Below are 27,291 nucleotides of genomic sequence, written 5' to 3'. Positions count from 1 at the left end.
CTTTATTACCATTCACTCAGAAGTGGTCCCTGGAAAGAAACATTTGACTCGTTAAAACCTCTCCATCCTCCAGTGGGCCGAGGGGTTGGTTCCACGAGCCACGCTGCCTCGACTGCCCTAGCGCCGTAGTCGTCAACCTCAGAGACGCGGCGAATTAGGAAATGCCCCTTCTCGTCTGGAGTGAGCAGGGAGGTTCATTTTTTCGTTTTCGGCCTTTTCGCTTTGAAAAGCTTTGGCAGACCTTCCAAGTCCAAGGCTTTAACTCTGGGCTGGTGAGGAGAAGTTTCTGTGGAGGAGTCGGGAGAGAACATTCCTTTCCTTTGGTGGGACTCTGAGGCTTGGAAGACTTGTACTGTTGTATGGCTGTACTGAGTCAGGAGTTTGTCTTTCTATAGCCTTTGTTAAGCCTCTCATCTCTCTGGCTGCCCATTCTCAGTCTCCTTCGCGGGCTCCTCCTCTGCCTCCCACCCCCTAACTGTGGGGGTCCCTCAGGTTTCCGGGTCCCCTTCTGTTCTCCGTCTACACCCACTCCCTTGGAGAACTCATTCGCTCCCAAGGCTTCAACTACCTCCTCTATGTGGATGTTACCCAAATCTGCATCTCCAGCCCTGATGGCTCTCTCCCTTCTCCGCAGTCCCGCATCTCCTCCTGCCTTCAAGACATCTCTACTTGGATGCCCTCCTGTTACCCCAAGCTTAGCATGTCCAAAACAGCGCTCCTTATCTTCCCACTCAAACCCTGTCCTCCCTGTGACTTTCCCATCACTGCAGATGGCCCACCACCCTTCCCGTCTCCTTCCAACCGTGGCTGGTCAGGCTGAGCTTTAAGGAGGCCGCTCTGGATCTCCCAGAGACCCTGATTTGTCGGGGGTTTACTACTTTGTTTGGAAATACACATCACTGGGTGGCAGAAATCCTGTTACTCTGGAGCCTGCTTGGAGATGTTTGCTGCCGATTAAAGAAAAGGTTGGGGCTCAGAGATGATAAGCTCGAAATAACTCGTTACCCCATTTATCCTGAAAATAACTGTGGGTGAGAAGAGTAACTGAAGCTTGCACCTTGGAAGATCTTTCCTTGCCGTTCCGAAGAGGTAAAAACGGATCAGCCCTCATTTTTAGCCCAGCAAAAATTTCTTAGCCAAGTCTTGGTTAAAGCTGAATCGCAATGAAACCCATCGTAAGATATCTGGAAATCCCGGTAGAGTACTTGGGAATTTTTTCTGTTTTGGTGGTGAAATAATGATCTCATGCTGCATACTGTCTGGTAGATGAAATGGAAGCCCACTGATCAGAATGTATGCGTGTGCATGCGACTTTCCTTTTGTGTCAGTACACCTGGTAAGTTTCACTTTGAGGGTTGCTCACTTTTCAGCTTGACTGAATTTGCCCGTTTGCAGACTTGTAAGCATGGCCTCGTGGAAAGAGCATGGGCCTGAGAGTCCATTACAGCTCCGCCACTTGCCGGCTGGGTGACCTCGGACAAGTCGCTTCACTTCTCTGGGCCTCAGTTTCCTCATCTGTAAAATGAGGGGATGGGGACTGTCCAACCTGATTAGGCTGTATCTGCCCCAGGGCTTCTTACGGTGCCCGGCACCTAGTAAGCATTTAACAAACACCATTAAAAAACAGAGAACAAAACAGGACTTTGGCCTCAGCTACCATAAGTCACGCTGCTGTAGTGAATAGAGAGTGGGCCTGGCCGTCAGAAGGTCATGGGTTCTAATCCCGCCTTCGCCACGTGTCTGCTGCGTGACTTTGGGCAAATCACTTCACTCGTGTGCCTCAGTAACCTCATCTGTTAAACAAAAAAAAAAAAAACGGGGATTAAGATTGTGATCCCCATGTGGGACGGGGACTGTGTCCAACCCGATTAATTTGTATCTACCCCGGGGATTAGAACTGCGCTCGGCACATAGTAAGCGCTTAACAGATACCATAATTATTATGGTGATGATGATTATTATTAAACAAGGTCCCTTTCGTTGGAGGGACGCGTCCTCTGTGGGCTGGAGGAGGGACCTCAGGCAGGAACGCCGAGATCCGCAGCCAGGTGTGAGGTCCGAGGCAGGAAACCAAACCGGAGGAGGAGAATGGGAGGTTAGGAGACTAGGATTTTTCCATTTGTCGGGAGAGCGATCCAGAATGTTCGGCCAGAGCCGAGGGCCGGGGTGAAAGTCTGCGAAGTGAAGTTCCCCCGTGGGGCTCACGGTCTTCACCCCGTTTTTACAGCTGAGGAAACTGAGACTCAATAACTGTTGTGTGCCAGCCTGTAGCATTTTTTGTGGGGGATTTTCATTCGGCCGATGGGTCTGTGAAGCCTGCAGGTAAAGTTTCTGGGGGTGGTTTTTTGGGGTAATACTCTGCTGTAATCTTGTTATCGGCTAATGCTGAATTTGAGAGTTAAGAGAAGCAGCATGGTCTAGTGCAGAGTCAGAGGCTTGGGAGTCAGAGGACCTGGGTTCTAATCCCGGCTCTGCCATATATCTGCTGCGTGACCCTGAGCAGGTTGCTTCACTTCTCTGTACTTCAGTTCCCCTACTGCACAGTGGAGAGTCAATCCCTGTTCTCCCTTAGACTGTGAGCTCCATGTGGGACCTAATTATCTTGTATCTTAGTAGAGTGCTTGGCACATGGTAAGAGCTTAATCATTATTATCATCATCATCATTATTTCGTCATCATTAGGGTGGGTCTCTAAATTGCCTTCTCTCTCTCTCTGCCCTCTTATTTTTTTTTTTAATGCTTACTATGTGCCAGGCACTGTTCTAAGCACTGGTGTAGCCGGAGGCTAATCAGTTCGAACAGAAGTCCACGACTCACATGGGGCTCACGGTCCTAACCCCCCACTTTACAGATGAGGTAACCGAGGCCAGAGTAAGGGAAGTGACCCGTCCAAGTGACAGAGAACCCGGATCCTTCCGACTCCCAGGCCCGTGCTCTGTCCCCCAGACCGCGCTGCTTCCTCTCCCAGCTCAGCCAGCCCATCCCGCCATCGCAGCCGCAGCTTCCGCGTCTCCGCCTTCCTCCTGCTCTCCTTGCCCTTCCTTCCACGGGGTCTTCGGAGTCTTCTCGCCAGAGGGACTGTATTGTCTCAGGCAAAGTGATAAGTGGAAACAACAGAACCGACTCGCGTATGAACCTTTGTACCGTTTTAGACGCAGTAAATGACCAGGCCCTGAAACCCCACGGTGTACCGCTCGGGGGATTTTATGGATTTTTAGATCCTTGCGAGTGACAGACCCCGGTCCAAGCATGCCAGACCGCAGCAAGAATTTCCACGCTTGAATCGAAGATGATGATTTGTTGAGTGGTCACTGAGTGCCAGGCACTGTTCTAAGCGCTGGGGTGGATATAAGCAGAAGGGGTTGGACACAGTCCCTGTCCCACTTGGGGCTCACATTCTCAAATCGCCATTTTACAGATGAAAGAACTGAGGCACAGAGAAGTGACTTGCCCAAGGTCACCCAGAAGATAAGTGGCAGAACCGGGATTAGAACCCATGACCTTCCGACTCAGATCCGTACTCTATGCACTATACCAACTGTGAGAAGCCGTCTGGCCGAGGGATAGAACACGGGTCTGGGAGTCCTTCTGTCCTGGGTTCTGATCCCGGCTCCGCCACTCGTTTGCTGTGGGATCTTGGGCAAGTCACTTCACTTCTCTGTGCCCCAGGTACCTTATCTGTAAAATGGGGTGTGAGACTGTGAGCCGCACGTGGAGCAGGGACTGCGTCCAACCTGATTAGCTCGTATCTACCCCTGAGCTCAGTACAGTGCCTGGCACATAGTAAGCATTTGTAACAAATACCGTCATTATTATTATTATTAGCCTTATTTTTACAATGCAGATTGTCAATGTCTTTCTATACATGCCTGTATGTAGAAAACGTTTAATAAACCCCATACTGTCGGTTACAGTTTGCTCTTTGTTGAACCTGGCCTCCGGAAATGCCGGGTGAAATGTGACGGACCCCTCCGCCGAATGGAAAGCTCTGACAAGTGGAAAACTGCACAGAGAGCGTTTAAAAAGTTCCCCTTTTGAAATAATAGCTCAGAGGCGTTTCCTCTGTTAAGCACTAAGAGCAGAGCAGTTTTGGTTCAAGTTAGGTATGACCCAGCAGGGCCCAGTGACGGCTGAGCGGGAGCGGGCAGTGAAGTGACCTCTGGTCCCGCTGCCCATCGCCGAGCGATCGTCGGTCTGTCCCTCGCGTGAGCAAGTGGGCTTGGGTGGAGGGGGCCCGAGCTCCCACCCTCTACCTTGTTTTGGGCCGATGTGAGCCGGGCGTGTGCGGCCGCTCCCCCGTAAGGCAGAGAGGCTTTGGGGGTGGGGGGCGCTGGATCTAGCCCGTCTCAGTTATTCAGAAGGCCAGCTGAATAGGTTGCAACCTATTCCCTTCTTCCCGAAAAATAAGATTTGAGTCCACCTTCCCTGTGAACTGGTGGTGGGCAGGGAATGTCACTGTTTATTGTTGCGTGGCACTTTCCCAAGCGCTTAGTACAGTGCTCCGCCCACAGAAAACGCTCAATAAAAACGACTGAACGATCGAGACGATTCTTTAAAGATTATTCTAACGGTAGCGGTTAAGCGCTTACGTGGTGCTCGGCACGGTACAGAGCGCTATAGGGAAGATACGAGCAAATCAGGTTGGACGCACAGTCCGTGTCCCCCGTGGGGTTCGCTGTCTTGATCCCCATATTACAGATGAGGGACCTGAGGCACAGAGAGGAGTAGGGACCTGCCCGAGGTCACACAGCAGATGAGTGGTGGATCCGGGATTAGAACCCAGGGCCCTCCGCCTCCCGTGCCCCCCCCCGCACCTTTCAGTCCAAGTAGAACCGTACTCCAGGATCTCCGTACCTCAACTCCTCACTCTTTCAGCCACGGTGAGCAAATCTACGGTCTCTCTCCTAACCTTTACCCTGTAGGTTTTTCACCGTACTTCACCACTTGTCTCCTTCGCGTTCTCCCTGTACTTCTTCTCCTGCCTCTCCTCTCCTTACATTTCGGCCAAGGTAAACCTCACAATCCCCAAATCCAAGAGTTTGTATCGAGGCTGTCAGGTAAGCTGTAGATTCACACCCGGGGGATTGCTGTGTAAAAGTGGAAGGAGGACTGTCCTTTTAAAGAGAAACTGTTGTTCTTTTCTAGGCTGCAGACCATATTTGGCAAATTTGATGAAGTCAGAAACTCAGGCAGTATGATTTTAAGCTTCAGTAACGGTAAGATAAAATCTATGTCTGTACTCTTAGACCCCCAGCGTCTTTGACGTTAACGAAATCTTCTCTTTTAAAATACGGGTTTGGTGTGCTTTAAATGGTACTCGTTAAGCTCTTACTGTGTGCCAGGCGCTGGGATTCTGAAGGATGACCTGTGGCGTATTACCAGCCTACTCTGATGCTTTATTTTAGAAACCGCTGAGCGCTGTGCCATGTAGACCTGGATGTTGCCTTATGACCCCATTAAAATCCAAAACCTTGTCTTGAGCAAGTGGATGATTATTTGAAAGGTTTAGTCAAAAGAGTGTAATCCCATACCAAAATAAATTCTATCGTATGGAATAATTGTGTATTCAAGGTGGGAAGTAAAGAATACTTTTTATACGAGGGGCAGCGTGAAGTGCCACTTACAGCTCACGCTGACAATCCCAACTTTACACGAGCCGGTCGGCTGCGGTGGTGCTTTCGATGCATGAGATACCGCACCGAGAGTCGGGGGAAGGTACGAGATGGATCAGTCGATGGTATTTATTGAGCGATTGCTGGCTGCACGACACTTGAGAGAGTCCAGTACAACCGAGTCGGTAGACACGTTCCCTGCCCGCAAAGAGCTTAGAATCTAGAGGGGGAGATGGTACGCAAATCGGACACGGTCCCTACCAATCAGTGGTATCTGTTGAGCGCTTTCTCTGTGCGGAACACCGTACTGGGCGCTTGGGATCGTACAGTACGACGGCGTTTCCCCGTCACCGTCCCCGACTCGTCCCTCCCATTCGGCCCCCACATTCAGTCTGTCGTGACGTCTCTTCGGGTCTACCTTCCCGACATCTGGAATCCACCCTTTCCTCTCCGTCCTAACCGCTACCCCGCCGGTCGAAGCCCTCATCGTTTCCCCGCCTTGACTCCCGCACCCGCGTTCTCGCCGACCTGCCCGCCTCCCGTCTCTACCCTCTCCGCTCCACGCTTCGCTCCGGATCGTCCCCGTCCTCCCCACTCCTCAGACACCTTCGGTGGTTGCTCATCCCCCTCCGCGTCCTTACCGGAGGCTTTAAGACCTACAGACGGCTCTTCTCCTTCCTACGTAACCTTGCTGATTTTGACTTCAACTGCTAAACTCTGCGCCTCTGACACCAGGGTACTGTCGGTACCTTGATCTCGTTCTCCCGCGGGCCTGGATCTCCCTCCTCCTCCGTGGCCGACAGTCTACCGCTCTCCCCACCTTCGGAACCCTCCCACGATCGCATCTCCTCTAAGAGACCTTCCCAGTGGAAGCCATTTATTTTCCCCTCTCCTTCCTCCCCCCTGCGTCAGGTTGGCACTTGACTCTGCACCCCTTAAGCACTCTGATTCTCACCACAGCCGCACTGTAATGATAATAAATACGGTATTGGTTAAGCGCTTATTGCGCGCCGAGCACTCTGCTGACGGCAGGGATGGATATAAGATGATCGAGTTGGATGTCGTGAGAGCACGTAGGATTGATGAGAAGACTGAGGCCCAGAGAAGTAAAGTGACTTGCCCAGAGTCACACAACAGGCAAGCGGCAGAGCCGCCGCTTCTCGGTACCTGTTTGCCCTATCGACAGTCTATTTATCTATCATTTCTCTCCCTCTTTAGATGCTAGGTTCCTCCTGTAAGCCGTATACATTGAGTGCTCACTGTGTGCAGAGCACCGGAGTAAGGACGAGGGGGCGTGTAATCTAGCAGAGTTGGTAGACGAGTTCCCTGCCCACAGCGAGCGTACGGTTCGAAGGGATTACGTCTACCAACTCTGTTTCATCTCCCCAAGCGCTCAGTCCGGCGCTCGGTACGCAGTAAGCGTTCAAAAAATACCGCTGATGGACCGACGAGATTGAAACATCTCAGCCTTAAACAGCAACTTGTCCCGGCAGAGATACGAACCCGGTTCCAGTCCTGTGTTCAGGTGCCTGGTTCCCCAAGCCGCCCACGCAGGCCCTCCTACCCCCATCGTGGGAAGAGTGCGAATCTTCGCCTTGGCCCACTTGAAAGATGGCTCTGAGGAGCAATGTGGCCTAGCGGGTAGGGCCCGGGCCTGTGACTCAGGAAAGCCTCGGTTCCAGTCCCAGCTCCGCCACGAGTCTGCCAGGTGACCTTGGGCAAGTCACTTCACTTCTCTGGCCCTCAGTTCCCTCATCTGCAAACTGGGGATTAAGGCTGTGACCAGAGACTGATTAACTTGTATCTACCCCAGCGCTCAGTACTGTGGCCAGCACGGAGTAAGCGCTTAACACACATCTTTAAAAAAAGCCCCAAACTCTAGACTCTAAGCTCACTGTGGGCAGGGAACATGTCTACCCACCTGGTTATATTGTACTCTTCTAAATAACTGTATGTAGTAGATGTGAGCAGACCTATTCGTTCTAGGAGAATCCGCGCTTTGAATCAACGTTTCCGGCAATGGGCCCGTCCCCTCTTTTCTTTGAAACACTCCTTTGTTACTAGCAATAGCGATTTGTACTTACACCCTGATACACTGTCAAAATCCTTCATTTGTATCTATTTCTATACTCATTCATTCATTCATTAGTATTTACTGAGCGCTTACTATGTGCAGAGCACTGGACTAAGCGCTTGGAATGGACAGTTCGGCAACAGGTAGAGACAATCCCTGCCCATCGACGGGCTTACGGTCTAATCGGGGGAGACAGGCGGACAAAAACAAGACAACTTAATGGCGATAAATACGTCTGTGTATACGTATGAATAGATATATACACAACATATACACCTAGCCATGTAGTAATGTCCCACTTGGGGTTCACCATCCGAAAAGAATAGTTATTTTATCCCCACTTTATAGATGAAGTAACTGAGGCACAGACAAAGTAAGTGACTTGCCCGGGGTCTCACAACAGCCAGTGGCAGAGCTGGCATTAGAATCCAAGTCCCCTGATTCTATGGCCTGTGCTCTTTCTAATAATAATAATAATAATAATGTTGGTATTTGTTAAGCGCTTACTATGTGCCGAGCACTGTTCTAAGCGCTGGGGTAGACACAGGGGAATCAGTTTGTCCCACGTGGGGCTCACAGTCTTAATTCCCATTTTACAGATGAGGGAACTGAGGCACAGAGAAGTTAAGTGACTTGCCCACAGTCACACAGCTGACAAGTGGCAGAGCTGGGATTCGAACTCATGAGCCCTGACTCCAAAGCCCCTGCTCTTTCCACTGAGCCACGCTGCTTCTCTTTCTACTAGGCCATGCTGTCTCTCCTCCTCCCTTCTCCCTCCCCCTCCGCCCTCTTCATTTCCCCTCCTCCCTCTCCCTCATCCCTCCCCATTCCCTCCTCCCGTCTTCCCTCTCCCCCTCCTCCCTCCGCCCTTCCCCCTCCTCCCTCCCCTCCTTTCCCCTCCTCCCCCCCTTTATTACCTCTAGTGAGGTCTGTGGGGGTTTTTTTCTCGTGAAGTTCAGCTGAAATACACCATCTTAGAGAGAAGCTCGCCGCTTCCTCACATGATCGTATTTTTCCCTCGTCACTGCCGGGCCGGCTCCTTGAAAACCGGATTGAGATGGCTCCGTCTTGCTTCCGAGCCTCCCGCCGGGAGCGAGAGCCGGATCCCGGCCCCAGCGGGCTCCTGGCACCTGCGCCTCTGCCGTCGCCGAGCCGAACGCCGGGGCTCTGGGGTGGGCTTTGGGGTGGACTCGGCTGCCGGAGACCCACCCAAGGGGGAGAGGAAGGAAGGGGGCCAAGTACAGATGGAAAGCGGGGGAAATCAGACCAAGAGCATCGCTATCTACGACTGGCTTTTTGGCCAAGGGGTCCGGCCTGGCTTGAGCCGGCCGGGTCCGACACTTGGTGCGCACGAGGCGGATAGGGAAGGGACCCTGTCGGTTTCGTTCGACCCTGCCGTAGAGACTTCGGAAGCACTCAGAATTCCTCGAGGTTTTTCGATGCCGGTTGGATTCAGGGCCGGGCCAGAGAGGGAGTGGAAGCGGTCAGGTCGGGTCTTGAGAATCCGGCCCGGCAGAAGTCTACCCGGTGGTGAAACTCAATAAATAGCCAGCCCGAGATGATGGTAACGGGTCAGGTGTCGATCAGTTCTCTCTCTCTCTTTTTAAATGCTGTTATTTCAATGCTTACTATGCGCAGGCTCTGCTCTAAGTGCTGAGGTAGATAGATACAGGTTGGACACAGTCCACAGCCCACACGGGGCTCACAGTCTTAATCCCCATTTTACAGATGAGGGAACTGAAGCACAGAGAAGAGAAGTGACTTCCCCAAGGTCACACAGCAGACAAGTGGCGGAGCAGGGATTAGAACCCAGGTCCTTTTGATTCCCAGGCCCGTGCTCCGTCCACTGAGCTACACTGCTTCTCCTGCCAGCGATATCTCTGGTAGGTGAAAGTCTTCTGTGGATGAGATTTGCAAGTGGCAAAAATGCCCCCCTGGCGTAATGGTGGTGATAGATAATCTGTAAAATAATGACCTCTAAGATCAGCTTTGGAGCATCAGAATTCTAGCGCCACAGTTTTATGCAAAGACCTCTCTACTCACCCAGTGCTTACCGTCTCTTTGTTGGGGTCGCTTCTTTTACGCAAAACGGCGGGCGGGATCCGAGTGCGTTGTTTTTTCCCGATAGCCAATGCGGTATTTCAAACTCAGCCATAAACTCATACCCGTTCGGCCATCTCCCGTTTTAACCACCAGCTGTTTTGCACTTGAAGGCTCATGTCAGATCCCAGGCAATGGCAGGCTCTCTCGGGGTCCGGGGGAGGGAGAAACCTCACTTTTTAGCAAACAGTCGCCCATCTCCATAGAAACCGAGGCCGCAGCCAACAGCGAAGAGGCAGAAACCCTTTCTGCCAGCTGATATCTGCGAACATTTCCGTGACCGAACCTATAAGACGTCTTCTTCCGGCTTCTCATTTAACCCCGGGATGATTTGAGTACGTCCGGTCGCGTTGCCGTGTGTGTTTTCATCACGCATTGTGTTTTAATGGTATTTGGTAAGTGCTCACCGCGTGCCGGGCACTGAACCATCAGGCGATGCGGTCCGTGTCCCGCTTGGGGTTCGCAGACTTAGCCCCCATTTTGTAGATGAGATAACCGAGCCACCGAGAAGTGAAATGACTTGACTCCACAGCAGTCGAGCGGAGGGGCCGAGATTAGAATCCAGGTCCGTTGAGGCCCAACGGCTCTGTGCTCCGTCCCCTCGGTCACCCTGCTTCTCAGGCGTTTGGACTAAGACCTTGTTAGGAAACTAGGGAGTGCTCTCCTGACACGAAACACGCCTGTCCTGCTGCAGCAGTGTTGGAAGCGACCGGTCAGTTGTATTTACTGAGCGCTCACTGTGTGCAGAGCACTGTAATAAGCACTTGGGAATCTACGTAGAATCGATACCCACGAAACCCGACCTCAAGGAGCTTACATGGAGCATCAGACGGTGCCTTGCACACAGTAAGCGCTTAACGGATGCCGTCGTTATTATTCTTAGCTATTCCGATCTTATGACAGAGATGTTAGATAATATCTCCTGTCCGGAAGGAGCGTACGGTCTACAGTGGGAGACGGACATTAAAATAAATGATGGGTACGTCAGTGCCGAGGGGTTGAGGGTGGGGTGAAGAAAGGGTGGAAACCTCCCTCTCCCTGGGGTGGGGTGGAGAAAGGGTGCAAACCCGAGAAGAGACGTCTCTTGTGATTGAGCGTGGGGCTGCAAGCGGCGAGTATCACAGCGCTAGCTTTCCTTTCCTAAGGGCTGTGCCCCACATTGTAGGAGAAGTCGGGGTGCTGTAGCTTCCATCCAGTTTCCATCCCAGGTGCCGGCTGTGGGCTCTCTTGATTTTTGAGTGCAAGTAGGGGGATGCTCTTTCCTGATTCTCTTCCCCGATTGTACCTTCTCTTCTACACCCCCTTTTCGTTATAAAGCCGTGTTCTTTGGTCTGTTAATAATATTAATAATGTTGGTTTTGTTAAGCGCATACTGTGTGCAGAGCACTGTTCTGAGCGCCGGGGGAGATACGGGGTCATCAGGTGGTCCCACGTGAAGCTCACAGTCTTCATCCTCATTTTCCAGATGAGGGAACCGAGGCACAGAGAAGTGAAGTGACTCGCCCACAGTCACACAGCTGAGCGTGGCAGAGCTGGGATTCGAACCCATGACCTCCGACTCCCAGCCCGGGCTCTTTCCACTGAGCCAAGCTGCTTCTCTCTATTCCTGTCTCTCCCTTTAAGGTATGGGAGTTATCCTAGGTGTCTAATGAGATTTGGCATCCAGATGAACCGGTTAAGCTATCAGTTTAGACAGGTTCATACTATCAAATAAAGAGTAATTCTGATTCTGCTCTAAATGCAGAATGGTTCGGTTCCAGGTACTGATAGCTAAGGTGCGGGTCAGTTTGGGGTCAGACCGCACACCCTAGAAGACAAAATAGAATGAAGTTGAGATGTAGTCAGAAGGGTAGATTACCTGCAACAAGAAAGCAGGACGTTTAGTCTCCCGTAGGTTTTTTTGTTTCTTCTTGTTTGGTTACCGGAGAGTAGAAGATTTAGAAAGCCGGGCAGTTTGATTTGTAAGAGCTTTTGTACATGAGGAGGAAAACCTTCATATTCCTGCCTGCGAATCGTGGAATCGCATGTTTCTGTGTGAGTTTCTAATCTAGTTTGTGCGATAGAGTCCGCTCGGATTTCGATCCCTACGCGGTGCAACACAGTTCTGTATCTCCCCTGTCCCTTCTGCGTCCCCTTTTGCACTGTGCCCTTTAAACGCTGGATCCTCACCCCGCCCTCATCCCCACAGCACTCATTTCCATATCTGTCTCCCCCTCTAGACTGTTAACTCCTTCTGGGCAAGGATTTGTGCCTACAACTCGTACTTTCCCAAGCGCTTAGCACAGTCTTCTGCCAACAGCGCTTAATAAACCCCACGGATCGCTTCCGCAGCCGTCGGGAACTTACAAAGAGAAAAACGTTGGAAAGTGAAGTCGGCTAAATGAACTACATCGCCGGGTTTTCGAACTCGTACATGAATCCACTTGTCGGCTGTGGGACTGCGGGCGAGTCACTTCACTTCTCTGGGCCTAAATTTCCTCATCTGTAAAATGGGGATTAACTGTGAGCCTCACGTGGGACAACTCGATTACCCTGTATCTACCTCAGCGCTTAGAACGGTGCTCTGCACGTAGTAAGCGCTTAACAGATACCAGCATTATCATTTACGAACGGCTCCGATTGGGCTTCTCCATTTTAAAAACAAAAAAAACCCCACAGATGTTTTGCCATCAGATTTTTTTAACTGGAAATTTCGTGGCTTATCTTGCCGCCGAAGCACCGGAATGAGCTACGGCATCAGAAAGGAAGTCTGGTCTTATAAACGAACAGAAAGACACTCCATTAGGCCGAAGAGGGCTCGCGTGGATTCAGTTAATGCTAACGTACCACCTGTGCCAACCCTGCCTTTGCCTGTAGAAAGGAAGCGTGTCGTTGGGGGTGGCACCTAAGTAGCCTCTTCTGATGGTGTAAATCTGAAGGCTGGTTGTGGCTGGGGTCGTTTATCCTCTGGTGGGCTGGAGGAGTAGATTGTGTATCCGAGAACCTCTGGACCGTAATCTCCTGGTGGGCAGGGAATGGGCCTGCCCATTCTGCTGGAGGGTAGTCTCCCCAGCGCAGAGTGAATAATAATAGTAACGTTGGTATCTGTTAAGCGCTTACTAGGTGCCGAGCACTGTTCTAAGCGCTGGAGTAGACACCGGGGAATCAGGCCGTCCCACGTGAGGCTCACAGTTAATCCCCATTTCACAGATGAGGGAACGGAGGCCCGGAGAAGTGAAGTGACTTGCCCGCAGTCACCCAGCTGCCAAGTGGCAGAGCTGGGATTCGAACTCATGACCCCTGCCTCCAAAGCCCGGGCTCTTTCCACCGATCCACGCTGCTCCGCACACAGGAAGTGCTCAGGAAGCAGCACGTGCTAGAGGCTAGAGCTTGGGCCCGGGAGACAGTATGGACCCCGGGCAAGCCGCCGCATTTCTCTGGACCTCTTACCTCGTCTGTAAAATGGGGGTTAAGCGGGTGAGCCCCGTGTGGGGCAGGGACTGTATCCAACTTGATTACCTCGTATCTACCCCAGCGCTTAGAACGGTGCTTGGTACATCTCTCTCTCTCTCTCTGTCTTGACAGACTGTCTCTGTCTGTTGCCGACTTGTTCATTCCAAGCGCTTAGTACGGTGCTCTGCACGTAGTAAGCGCTCAATAAATACTATCGAAGGAATGAATACATAGGAAGCGCTTAACAGATACCGTCATCGTCACTGTTGACGGTAGAGTATTTTGTAGAGCACTTAGACTGTGCTAGGCGCTAGACTGGGAGCCCGTGGTTGGTCAGGGATCGTCTCTCTCTGTTGCTGAATTGTACTCTCCAAGCGCTTAGCACACGGTAAATACGACTGAACGAATCGGTGGCCCTCCGTACGTTGAAGAAGGGGCCGGAGTCGGCGGGACTGGGCCTTTAAGACGGGGCCGCGGACGGGGCGTAGTTGGGGAAATCAGTTTCTGAATGCTCGCTAAGCCTCAGACAAAGGCAGCGCCCGCATATCCTTTCATAAAGGTGGCTTGGACTTAGGAGGCGTGTCGTGTCACCGAGTGGCGACGGATTACATCCAGGTTACTAGAAAAAAAAAAAAACCCCCCACGAAAAAGAACCTCTTTTTTGTTCTTGGGGCCACCTGGAAACATCCATTTTGATCCGATCCGTGTGGGTCAGGGCCCCCCGCCCCCCCCGGCCGCGTGTTTGCGATGCCGGAAAACAAGGCCCTTGTTTTGTCCTCTGACAAAAGCCCCACTGCAGCTGCCCGCTCGTGGCCGTCCCCGCCAGCGGCCGTCCCCGTTGAGCGGGAGCCGGCCTCCGCCGAGCACCGGGCGGCCTCTGACGCCATTTGTTTACGGCCCGCGGAGACGCTTCCTGCGGGATGGAACGGGGGGACGGGGGAGGGGAGCGGACGTGTCCGCCCGGCCTCTCGTGGCGGGGCTCTCCTCTGTAAATACGAAGAGGCGGACTGCGGAGGGACGAGCCTCGCTCCCTGAAAGACACGCCAATCAAGTCGTCCAGCGGATCACGTGTCCGGCCGCCCGGGTATCTTTGGGGAGTAGGAGCCAGGAGGCGATGACCGAAGGCACGCGCGGGGTTCCGTCCTCCGTCGCCTCCGGGAGCCCCGGGGGTTAAGCCCGGGGCCACCGGTCACATGTCCAGAAGCCGCCGGGGAGGAGAGGGACGAGGCCGGCGGCCCCCGGCCGGGTCCCGGGAGTTTCGGTCTGAGCAGGAACCACCCCGGCCCGGTCCCCGGCGGGCAGGAGGGGTTTCCGCCGGGCCCGGGACTCGTATTTTGAAGCGGAGGAGCGGCCGCGGGCCGCGGCCGCCCGGCCTCGCGTTCAGGGCCCCGGTCGTCGCGCCGTGGCGCAGGCGGCCGGAGGCGCCCGCCTGCCGTGGCACCGGCCGACCTCCCTCCGGGTCGGGAAGCCCCGCTCCCCCGCGGCGCCCGCACCCCCACAATGGCCGTCGGAGACGGTGAGTAAGCCTTTCGTCTCGGTTCGTCGGACGCCGCGGGCCGACCGGGGATCCGAGGCCGGAGGGAGCCCGACGGACCCCCTCCCGCGGAGCGCTTGACCTCTCTGGTCGGTCGGTCGTGTTTACTGAGCGCTTACCGCGCGCGGGGCGCTGTACTGAGCGCTTGGGAGAGTGCGACAGAACGATAAACAGGCGCGTTCCCTGCCCACGACGAGCTCACGGCCCTGGACGGGGGAGACGGACGTTAAGGTGGAGAAATAAATGACAGGTAGGGACTTGAGTGCTGCGGGGCTGGGAGGGGGGATGAATGAAGGGAGCCACCCAGGGGGCCGCCTCCCTCCCCTCCAAGCCGGCCCGGGCCTCCAAGGGAGGGGGTGAGGGGGTTTCCGTGATGGAAATCCATAATTCTGCCTATTTTGAAGCTGTGGATGCCTACCTATTTGTTCTGTTGTCTGGCTCCCCCTTCTAGACCGTGAGCCCGTTGTCGGATAGAGATTGTCTCTATCTGTTGCCGAACTGTGCTTTCCGAGGGCTTAGTTCAGCGCCCTGCACACAGTCAGCGCTCAATAAATACGATTGAATGAATGAATGAATGAGTGAGTGAAGGAGCCTAATCTGAACCCAGAGGATTGGCTGTTGGCCTAGAAAACCCGGTCCGGGGTGGGAGAAACGTGTCGTTTGTGTGAACGTCGGAGAAGCATCTCAGGGGTTTGTGGGGAGAAGACGGGCTTGAGGGGAGCGACAGATTTTCGGTCGGCAAGGTTTGAGGTCTCACTGTGCCGCGTTTCAAACCGGGCGGAGTTGTGCTGACCGGCGGATGTTCACAGAAACTAAATTGCCTCGATTGAGGATGCTGTGATCGTTCCAGGATTACCCCCGCTTGGGTTTGCAAACGTTCAGAGCGGATATGGTGGCGGGGGGGGGGGGGGGGGGGGGGGGGGTGATCTATTACCCTGTATCTCCCCCAGCGCTTAGAACAGTGCTCTGCACATAGTAAGCGCTTAACAAATACCAACATCATTATTATTACCCATTGGACGTATGTTGATTGTGTAGTTTTGACACCAGAGTCGTTTTGAGGGATTCAGAACTCCCCGTGATGGGTTAAGTGGCCTGTAACTTAAACATCCCCTTTCCATCTTCACCTAGAGGGTCGTTCGCCTTAGGAACTCAATTTAGATTTTAAATAGCTTGGCCAAAATATTTTGTTGTTTAAAGTAGGCCTAGGCATATTTATGTGTGTGGGAGGCGCATATTCCTTCCTGGTGGATGCTTTGTTTGCTGTGGTTTGGAAAAACGTTTCAGAGCATCAAAGAGCAAACTGTTTTGATGTGTTTTTTTCTTTCCCTTTGGCTGATATGTAGTTTTGGTCTTCTGCGTGATATCATCTTTTTGGGTCCCTATAATTTGTTCTTTTTCCAGAAATGACAGTGTGAATCTGCAAACCCGGGGGGTAAAGCAATGCATTAATCTGCGTTTGGAAGGAAATATGACAGTCGATGATCTTTTTGAGTTTTATCCTCATCGTTTATGCCAGGATTTTGCAGAAACAAGCACGCTTTTAACCGCACAGGGGCGATTTTAAGAACAGGGTTTAAGGTCAATTAATTGGGGTTTCTTCTGTGGACTTTAATGGTCAAAGAAGTTTCAGCGTAGCGTTTTGTTCTACTGAACAGTTGCTACAGCTGATGTAGCAGAAGTGGAGAGCCTGTACCTCTAAGTGAATAATGAATGACCTTTTTTACAAGTGAGTTTTGATTGGGCATTATTTTCCTTGTTCTCCCAACTCTGTAAGCCCGTTTTAACCTAAAGTATTCAAAGTGTCGAGAACATATATATATGTTCTGTGTGCCGTATTCCTCACGAGTTAAACTCAGAAACACCAAGGTGATGGCATTAACAGATTTTTGGGAACAATAGCAACACCAAAGTGGCCGTAGACTTATTGTGGAGTAGTTGCAGAGTTCATTTCTGTAGAAATGCACCAACAGAAATCCAAAGGGCAAAATTGTATTCAGGCAGTGAGATGATAGCGTCGGAGCTTTGGGCAGTAATACGATTAAGAATGTGGCACAGTGAGCCCTGCTTAAATGCCTCCCTCCCCCCCTTTAGAGCACACAGAAGGAACTCGGCCTTTGGCTATTTCCAACAAGCTGATCAGGAAGGAAATTTTAATATTTGCTACCAAAAGAGCACCCTTTAAAGACCCGTATTTATAGTCTCTTAAGCGAGTATTTCTGAAACGGTTAACGTTCCCAGAAACAAACTGGTGCCTGGATTTTGGGATTCCTAAATCCATCACCTCGCTGATTTAGCTTTTTGTTTTCTTTTTTTAAATGGTCTTTGTTAAGCGTTTGCTCTTTGGCAGGCACTGTACTGAGCACTGAATGGTAAGTTCTGGGCTGGTCATTTGAAAGAAGCCTAGATTTATTAGAGTTCAGTCTTCTGAGGAAGGAAGGAAACATCGAACTTGAACTTTGTCCAGACAGTCCATTCCCATCTATGTGAAAATCCTTTGGAAGTTGGATAAACGCCAGTCGGGGCTCGGCAAGATGGGCCGTGAGCTGCTTTTATGTTTTCAAGGGCCAGAACTCACTCCCCCGGGAATGGTCGTTCCTTCCGGGGAGTATTTCCGAGGAGCCGGTGGAGTATTGGCCTTGGGGCATAGCTGGAGTTTTTTAGGATACCTTTAGGGAGTCGTCGTTTTCCATTTGGAGGTCGCTTACCTTTTGAATGTCATATGCCTACAGTTTGCAATTAGAAGTTTGGGGACGGGAGAACAATGTGGCTTTTCTTACCCAGGAGATCCAGTTGTAAGGTTCGAGTCCTAATTTAATGTCTGCGTATAAGAATCGAGCATTTGTGGTATTTGTTAAACACTTACCGTGCGCCAAGCAGCGTAGTCAGCACCGGCAGAGATACGGAATGGTCAGGTCGGACACGGTCCCCGCCTCTCTCCGGCCTCAAGAGGGTTCGGAGAACGAGTGTCGAGCGCCCATTTTACAGATGGGGAAGCCGAGGCACCGAGGAACGAGGCGGCTCGCTCCGGGTCAAACGGCAGGCAAGCGGCAGAGCTGGGATGAGAACCCAGGTCTCGGATTCCCGGGTCCGGGCTCTCTCCACTGGGCGAGGCCGCCTCCCTTCAGTGACCGGGAGTTTTACCGGGGAGAAGGTAGGGTTGGGACGGCAGCCGCTGCTTGGCATTTCGAAGCAGTTGGTACGTGGGGGCGAAAGGGATGTCGGGGCATGGAGCTGAATCTGACGGTAGGAGAGGGGCTCGGGGTCAGTGGCCACGCCTGCTGTCACCGGAGCACTGGGCCGGCGGGAGCCGATGGAGAAGCCTTGCCTAGAATCTCGAAGGAACAAGGAGGCGGGGGTTCCTCGGAGGAATCTCAGGGGAGGAAAGTTGGGGAGCTTTCAGTGATAGAAATAGGGGCCCCTCGGGTTGAGTAAGCAACACAATGCCCTGCCCTCTCATCTCTGTCTCCCGGAGCAGGTTCACCTTGGGAGCGGTACCGGTGTTTATGAGCAGTGTGCCGAACGCTGGACTAAACTCCGGGAGAGCATTCACGGCCGGGAATCAGACCCGGACCCTGTCCCCGGAGCACTGTACTAAATGCCGGGAGAGCATCCACAGGTCGGAATCAGACACTGACCCTGTCTCTCTAGGGGCTCACAATCTATAAACAGGCAGGGAGTAACACCTTTCCGCCCAACCTCCGGCATCCGGCACCAAGGTGGAGTATTCCCTTCCAGTGCTCCAACTTTTTCCCCCTGATTTGGCGGACAGCTTCCCAGTGGGGGCGGGGGGCGGGTGGGGGGCTGCAAGGGTGTCCGGTTACTGGACCCAAAGCGCAAGCAGGAGTCGAAGAGGTTGCCGTGGGCGAGGAACGCGTCCGTCTGTCGTGACACTGTTCTCTTCCAAGCACTCAGTTCAGTGCTTTGCACACAGTAAGTGTTCAGTAAATACGCATGAATGAAGTTTTGGGGGAACGAGAGAGAACAGGATGCAAAAGGGGGCCCCTGAACCCAAGGGGTGGGATACGGGCAGGTCGAAAGGACAGTGGAGGGAAAAGCGAGTGGGGAGTGAGGAGAGGGAGAATGCAAGGGGATGGGGAAGGCACTGGCCCTGTCCCAAGGCTCCTCTCTCCCGCTGCGTCCTTCCCTGCCCTTCTCAGCGCTTCTGCCCCTCTGGCTTCTGTCACCCAGAGGGTTTCTGTGTGGTCGCAGATGAGCCGAGAGAGAGGGAAAGAGATACGCGAGAAGTGGAGGCTTGGGAAAAAAAAAATGAACATTCACGCCTCACACGTTGCTGCGAGGTTTTCCCTATTTGCCGAACTCTTTCTAAAGGCCCATTTGCAACCACAGCGAAAAATTTCAGCACGATCTGCTGGTCTGGACTCTTCTGGGCTCCGCTAATTGTTAGTTGCTCCTTGAGGAGGAGGATATGTTTACCTTGATCCGTGTGGACACAGACGAGTGCTTTTAAGATGGGTCTAAAATAAAGCGCGGGGTACAGTATCATCCATTCAAGACGTACACACCGTTGGAGGTGTAAATAAAGTGCCGCATTTACTTGCGTATTAGCTTCCCCAACCCTCCCTGGTTTTTGAGGGAGTAAAGGACTGTTCCTGTAAGTAGTGATGGAGGCTCCCGCCAGGGTAGGCAGAGGGGAAGATTCAGAGGGGGGTGAAACTTCAAAGATACGTAGCTGTCCTGGGAGGTTTCTTCACTGACACCTGGGGGGGGGGGGGGGGGGGCGGGTGTTAGAGGCGATGAGGGCAATGGGGGGTTGCGGGAGGAGAAGGGATGATGATGACGGTATTCGTTAAGCGCTTACTATGTGTCAATAATAATAATAATAATAACGTTGGTATTTGTTAAGCGCTTACTATGTGCCGAGCACTGTTGTAAGCGCTGGGGTAGACACAGAGGAATCAGGTCGTCCCACTTGGGGCTCACGGTCTTCATCCCCCTTTTACAGATGAGGTAACTGAGGCCCAGAGAAGTGATGTGACTTGCCCACAGTCAGCCGACAAGTGGCAGAGCTGGGATTCGAACTCCTGACCTCTGACTCCAAAGCCCCGGGCTCTTTCCACTGAGCCAGCACTGTTCTGAGCGCTGGGAAAGAGAGGGTGTGAATGACGTCAGCTTTTGTAGGCAGCGTGTTGGAGAGAGCAACAAAAGTGACGTTATCATATGAAGAAGACATTGCTCACCTACTACAGGTATTAATCGAGAAGCAGCACGGCGTAGTAGAAAGAGCACTGGGAGTCAGAGGACCTGGGTTCTAATCCCGGCTCTGCCAACTCTTGCTCTGTGGCCTTGGGAAGATCACTTTTCTGTGCCTCAGTACTTTTGTTCTCCCTCCTACTTAGACCGTGAGCCTGTCGGGAGACAGGGACTGCCTGACCTAATTAACTCGTACCAAACCCAGCACTTAGAACAGCGTTGGACGCATGGTGGGTGCTTAACAAATACCCCAGCACTTAAAACGGTGTTTGACGTTGAGTGCTTAAATGCCATGAAAAAAAATGCATTTACGAATACTGAACCAAAAAAAAGGCAGAAAACCAGTGGAGGGTTGTGAGGAGAAAGGAGATGTGGGGTGAGTGACAGTTTTTCCATTCCTCTATGGTGTTCTGTTGAGTGCTTACTATGTGCCAGCCGCTGGGGTAGAGAAGCAGCGTGGCTCAGTGGAAAGAGCACGGGCTTTGGAGTCAGAGGTCATGGGTTCGAACCCCGGCTCGGCCACTTGTCAGCTGGGTGACTGTGGGCGAGTCACTTAACTTCTCGGTGCCTCGGCGACCTCATCTGTAAAATGGGGATTGAGACCGTGAGCCCCACGTGGGACGACCCGATTCCCCCGTGTCTCCCCCAGCGCTTAGAACGGTGCTCGGCACCTAGTAAGCGCTTAACAGATACCAACGTTATGACATTATTATACGAGCTAGTCAGGTCGGTTAGAGTCCCCGTCCGTGTAGGGCTCGCAGTCTTAATCCCCATTTTACAGATGCGGTAACTGAGGCCCAGTGAAGTGACTTGCCCAAAGTCACACGGCAGACAGTCGGCAGGGCCGGGATTAAAACCCGGGTCCTCCCGACTCCCAAGCCCGTGCCCTGTTCACTAGGCCGCGCTAATTCGCTAGGCCGCCCTTCAGGAAGAAGGTCCTCCTGGCGGCGTTCGGTATAGATTTGGAGCGGGGAGAGGCCGGACGCCAGTGCGGCACTCTAGTCGTAACTTGTATCGGAGTCGTAATTCGGGCGGGGAAGAAGGGGGCAGATGGGGGAGAGATCCGGTGCCGGAAGAACCGGCGGCACGTGGCAGGAGCCCGATGGGGAGAGTCAGGCGACAGCAAAATGTCGAGGACGCTCCTGAGGTTTTCGGCCTCCGGGGAGGGTGACGGCGTTGTCGACCGAGATGGGGAAGTTGAGGGGGAGAAGTGGGTTCGGGGGGGACGGGACGTGGAGGAGTCGTCTCGGAGCCGCGCTGAATTTGAGGAACCGGCGGCCCGTCCGGCCGGAGAGGGAAGAGGAGATGAGGAATCAGAGGTGAGGGCCGGGGAGATGGGATCTGGGAGTCACCCGCCCCGGAGGAGGCGGCTGGGTGCGGCGGTGCTCCCCGAGAGAGGGAGCGGAAGGCGCGGAGAGCGGGGGGGCGGGGAGGGACGCCCTCGGGGGGAGAGGGCCGAGAGGGCGACGGCCGGAGCCGAGGAGGGGCGGGAGGAGGGGCGGGAGGAGAAGTAGGTTCGCGCCGTCAGCGGAAACTAGGCCCACGTCTCGACGAGGGCACGGGGACGTTCCTTCCGCCGTCGCCCCACGGTCCATCTAGAGGCGCCGGTCGGAGGAATACCCCCCAACTCCGGAACCGCGCTCTAGCCGACGTGCCGAGGGAGGGCACGTCTTAGAGAAGAAAGGAGGGCCGGCGGGGAGGAAGATTTTTTTTTTTTTTTCCTCTCTCTTCGGATGACGATTTTTCTTCCTCCTCACCGTCTCCTGCCCGAGCTGCCCGTGCGGATGCCGGGGCCGGCTGGGGAAGCGGCATACCAGACGAGTTACGTGGCCGTAGGCTCCTCGTGGGCAGGGAATGTGTCTGCCAACGCGGCGTGGCCTAGCGGGAAGAGCGCAGGCCTGGGAGTCGGAGGCCCCGGGTTCGAATGCCGGCCCCGCCACCTGTCGACGGTGTGGCCCTCGACGAGTCGCTTCTACTTCTCTGTGCCTCGGTTCCCTCATCTGTAAAATGGGGATGAAGACCGTGAGCCTCCCGTGGGACGGACCTGATTACCCTGTACCTACCCCAGCGCTTAGAACAGTGCTCTGCACATAGTAAGCGCTTAATACCAACACTGTTATTGATACCCGTTCTCTGTCCTACTTAGACTGTGAGCCCCATGCCTGTCCTGATTATCTTGGATCTCCCCTAGTGCTTAGTATCGTGCCTGGCACACAGTAAGCACTTAACACATCACACTCATCATTACTCTTGTTGTCATTCTTTTCTCTGATATACCGTACTCTTCCGAGCACCTGCTACAGTGCTCTGCCCCCAGCAAGTGCTCAAAAGATACCGTTGATCAACTGGCAGGTTCACATACCTTCCGGGAACTCGGGGAGATAAGCCTCACTATCAGCCCCTGATTAATAGTAGCTGAAACTTGAATTATCCCCCTCTATCCCAGCTCTGCCACTTGGCGGCTGTGTGACTGTGGGCAAGTCACTTCACTTCTCTGAGCCTCAGTTCCCTCATCTGTAAAATGGGGGTGAAGACCGTGAGCCTCCCGTGGGACGACCGGATTACCCTGTCTCTCCCCCAGCGCTTAGAACAGTGCTCTGCACCTAGTAAGCGCTTAACAAATACCAACATCATTATTATTTGTTAGACTACAAGCTCTTCGAGGGTAAGGAATCGTCAATCAACCGGTCGTTGGTATCTGAGCACTTACTATGTGCGGAGCACCGTAGAGCGCTTAGATCAGTGCTTGGCACATAGTGAGCGCTTAACAGATGCCGACATTATTGTTAGTGATCTCCTGGGAGAGTACAATACGGTGGAATTAGCAGTCCTGTTCCCTGCCCGTGACGAATCCTATCTACCAGCTCTGTTGGAGTAGACTCTCCCAAATGCTTAGTACAGTGCTCTGCGCGCAGTAAGCGCTCAGTCAATACCGTTGACGGATTATCCTAGCCCGCTCCAGGGATTCCCGAGGTCGCTACTCTTGTCGTATCGACTCGGGACCCCTTGGCGTCTGTCACCTGCCGGGGGCGAAGGCGAGAAGCCCACCCGGAGACCCCCACGAAGAGCAGTCGTAAAGAAAGGTTGCCCTGTCTGTTGAGGTCTAAGCCGTTGCTTTCCAAAGCAGTTTAGTTATCGTGCTGATGCTGCAGTTCTTCATCTTGGTCATCGTTGTCAACATCAGTTGGTATTTATTGAGCCCTTACAGTGTGCAGCACACTGTACTAAGTGCTTGTGAGAGAACAACAGAGTGGGTAGATGTGTTCCCTACCCATAACTTCTAGACTGTGAGCCCGTTGTTGGGTTGGCGCTGTTGCTGAGTTGTACTCTCCAAGCACTTAGTACAGTGCTCTGCACACAGTAAGCGCCCAATAAATACGACCGAATGAATAAATAAGCTTAAAGTCCAGAGGGGGAGACCAACATTCACTGCCATTGTTCTCGTCTGTCCGTCTCCCCCGATCAGACCGTAAGCCCGTCAGAGGGCAGGGACCGTCTCTATCTGGTACCGATTTTCACATTCCAAGCGCTTACTACGGTGCCCTGCACATAGTAAGCGTTCGGTAAATGCTACTGAATGAACGTTAATATAGGACGTAAAATATAACTTATAGATAAGTACATAAGTGCCGTGTGGGGTTGAGGGCCGGGCGAAGGGCAGCTGCCCGGAGGTCGCAGAGCCAAGTAGAGAGGGAACCAGGGAAAAGAGGGCTTAATCCGGGAAGACCTCTTGGAGGAGACGGGACCTTAATAAGGCTTCGAAGGTGGGGAGAATTCATTCAGTCGTATTTATTGAGCACTTACTGTGTGCAGAGCACTATACTGAACGCTTAGGAAGTACGATTCGGCAACAGATGGAGGCAATCCCTACCCAAGAGCGGTCTGGCATACATGGAGGGCGGAGGGACTTCCAGGCTAGGGAAAGGATGGGGAAAGGGGGTCGGTGATGAGAGGGTCGCGGTACAGTAAGCCGACCCCGGAGGAGTCAAGCGGGCGGGCCGGGCTGTGGGAGATCAGTGTCGGGGAGTAGGAGGGGGAGAGCGGATTGAGTGCTTTGATCTGCATGGACAGGACTTTTTGTTGGATGTTGAGGTGGATGGGGTGGAGGTTCTCAAGAAGTGGGGAGAGATGGACTGAACGGCTTTTTTTTTTTTAAAAAAAAAAAAATTCCCGATTATTATTATGGTATTTAAATGCTTACAACGTCCCAGGCACTGTACTCAGCGCCGGGGCAGATACAAGGTCGTCAGGTTGTCCCACGCGAGGCTCACAGTCTTCATCCCCATTTTACAGATGAGGGAACCGAGGCACAGAGAAGTTAAGTGACTTGCCCTAGGTCACGCAGCTGACGAGCGGCGGAGCCGGGATCAGGACCCCCGACGTCTGACCCCCGAGCCCGGGCTCTTGTCGCTAGGCCGTCCTGATACTCGACCACTCACCGAACGGTGGAGTTGGGCACAGGGTAGCGGCAACCGTAAGCTTGTTGTGGGCGGGGCACGTGTCTGTTGTTGTACTTTCCCAAAGTGCCCAGTACAGTGCTCTGCATATAGTAAGTGCTCAATAAATACGATCAAATGAATGATCGAACACTTGAGTGTCAGGTGATTCCCGGTAGAGTTTTGAGTTTTTGCACCTCCCTAAGCTCTCCCCACGCCTGCTTGTCCGTAGGGTATTTTCGCCTGTGGCCGGGATCTCGGGAGAGTAGCCCTCTGCCTGCTCTCGTCCTGCTTGTTCTTTGGACTTCCTATTAGAAATTAAACTGGGAAAGGGCCCGTGGAACTTTCGGCCCAGTGTCGCATGTCCTCAGCTCCCCCCCTCCCGTGGAGGGGGCACAAGCAGGAGTGTGAAAATGCTACTCGAGGCCATTCATTCATTCAGTCGTATTTATTGAGCGCTCACTATGTGCAGAGCACTGTACTAAGCGCTTGGAATGGACAAATCGGTAGCAGACAGGCAGTCCCTGCCCTCTGACGGGCTTACGGTCTGATCGGGGGAGACGGACAGACGGGAGCAATGGCAATAAATAGAATCGAGGGGATGAACGTCTCATTAAAACAATAGCAAATAAATGGAATCAAGGCGATGTGCATCTCGTTAACAAAATAAATAGGGTAATGAAAGTATATACAGTTGAGCGGACCAGTACGGAGGGCACATCTTTCCTCCTCACTTCCTTCGGTTACCCGTTTCCGTTCCTCAGGCAGACGCCGTATACCATCAGCTTCCCCGCACTTCACTGGTTTTGCCCCATTTTATAGGTTGACTTTGTTCAGATGCTGCTCCCCGTCTCACCCTCTTGATTCTTCCCAGGCGAGCCTTTTAGCAGTTCTTGAGTCTCTTCACTCAAACCTCCCGATCCCTTGCGTTTCCCCCTGCCTGGACTTCCCGACCCGTTCAGATCTACGAGGACTCAGCTCTGCTCCCCTTCGAGACTTTCCCAACATCCCATCTCCTCCCAGAGACCGTCCCTGATTCCATCCCCCACACCCTGTGTCCCATCACTTCTAGACCGTGAACCCGTTGTTGGGGAGGGATTGTCTCTCTCTGTTGCCGATTTGTACTTTCCAAGAGCTTAGTACAGTGCTCTGCGCACAGTAAGCGCTCAGTGAATCCGATTGAATGAATGAATGAATGACCCTTATAGCCAGCCTTAGCCCTAATGTATTTCTAAACAGCCTCAAGTTAATCTCTCTCTTTTCCATTATATATATATCGATTCGTCCATTTCATCTGATAATAATAATAATGGTATTTGTTCATTCATTCATTCGATAGTATTTACTGAGCGCTTACTATGTGCAGAGCACTGTACTAAGCGCTTGGAATGTACAGAGCGGCAACAGATACAGTCCCTGCCCATCGACGGGCTTACGGTCAATAAATAGAATCAGGGGGAGGTGCATCTCATTAAAACAGTAGCAATAAATAGAATCAAGGTGATGTACATCTCACTAACAAAATAAATAGGGTAATAAATAATATATACAATTGAGCAGACGAGCACAGCGCTGAGGGGAAGGGAGAGGGGGAGAAGCACTTAAGTGATAAGCGCTTACACTGCGCCAAACACTGATACAAGGGAATCGGATTGTCCCCCGTGGGGCTCACGGTTTCAATCCCCGTTTTACAGATGAGGTAACTGAGGCCCAGAGAAGTTAAGTGGCTCGCCCAAGTTCGCCCAACAGACAAGTGGCGGAGTCGAGATTAGAACCCAGGACCTCTGACTCCCAAACCCGGGCTCTTTCCACTGAGCCACGCTGCTTCTCCTGATCCTGATCTGCTGGGCATCTACCTCTTCTCTTGCTCTTTGATGTGGCTCTATCTTTCTTATTAGCACGTAAGCTCATCATGGACAGGGACCGGGCCTACTGATTGCGTCGTCCTCTCCCAAGCGCTCAGTACAGGGTTCCGCACATAGTAAGCACTCGGCAAATACCGTTGATCGATCGCCGCCGCTGTCCGCGTCTGCCCGTTAGAGTCTAGCCCCCTTAAAAGAGAGGTCATGTTTCTTGCTTCTGCGGAACTTTTCCAAATGCATAAGGTAGTGCTCCACGCACAGTAGTGAGTATTGCTGAAGATGACCTTTTTTTTTAAAAAACGGTATTTGTTAAGCGCTTACTATGTTACAGGCACCGTGCTAAGCGCTGGGGGGTAGATACGAGCTTATCGGATTAGACTCAGTCCCTGTCCCAGCTGGGGCTCACAGCCTTAATCCCCGATTTACAGATGAGGTGACCTAGCTGGGGGGAAAAGAAACAATAAACGAAGAGGCTCTGTTAGCATTTCCAAAATTGGAGGTTGTTGCCAAAGAGGAGCCGGACAAAGGGGAATTTCCTTCTGTTCCACAATAGAACGGGGGACTTCAGGCCCCTGGGCTGAGGCTGGAACAAAACCAGGTAGTGAAGACATGCCTCGCCGGCCCTGGACTTCACAGTTCCCTGAATCCTTGCTAGGGCTGTACTAGATAAGGGTAAAATTGATAAGAATGGAATGCTTTTGAAAGAGGCCAGTATTAAAGATAGGCAAAAAGGCATTGTTGTGTTCCAGTAGTTTCACTGATCGAAATTCTCCCCGAGGGATGGGGTCTGGGCCTTATGCGCACTCTCTCCCAACGCCCTTTAATAACTGTCGTTGCCACTGTTGAGCGCCCGGTGCAGCGCGCTGTACTGAATGTTTGGGAATGTAGGAAAGAAGCTCAAGGCACGTTCTCTGCCCTCTAGAAGCTTCCCCGAAAGTGTTCAATTAAACGTACGGGTGCTGGAAGAGGTAGCTGATGGGTTCACTTGTCTTGGAATGCTGGGGATTTCACTGGGGAAGACTTGTCG

At 52.7% G+C, this 27,291-nt stretch overlaps 1 protein-coding gene across 41 annotated transcripts in view; it reads left to right on the top strand.

Moving 5' to 3' along the window:
* CLASP2 (cytoplasmic linker associated protein 2) overlaps positions 1-27,291 on the top strand; it is a 175,354-nt gene that overhangs the window by 39,653 nt on the left and 108,410 nt on the right. For 40 of the 41 annotated variants that reach the window (XM_029048859.2, XM_029048857.2, XM_029048858.2 and 37 more), the window contains exon 7: positions 5,146-5,216. In XM_029048859.2, coding sequence (XP_028904692.1) covers positions 5,146-5,216 — 71 coding nt within the window. Of the gene's footprint in view, positions 1-5,145; positions 5,217-14,214; positions 14,735-27,291 lie in introns of those variants that run through there. The other variant, XM_029048880.2, reaches the window with a different exon arrangement.

Source organism: Ornithorhynchus anatinus, chromosome 21, assembly GCF_004115215.2.
Source record: "Ornithorhynchus anatinus isolate Pmale09 chromosome 21, mOrnAna1.pri.v4, whole genome shotgun sequence".
Taxonomy (NCBI): domain Eukaryota; kingdom Metazoa; phylum Chordata; class Mammalia; order Monotremata; family Ornithorhynchidae; genus Ornithorhynchus; species Ornithorhynchus anatinus.
Note: the sequence above shows the minus strand (reverse complement) of the source record. Positions and strands in the feature narration are given on the sequence as shown.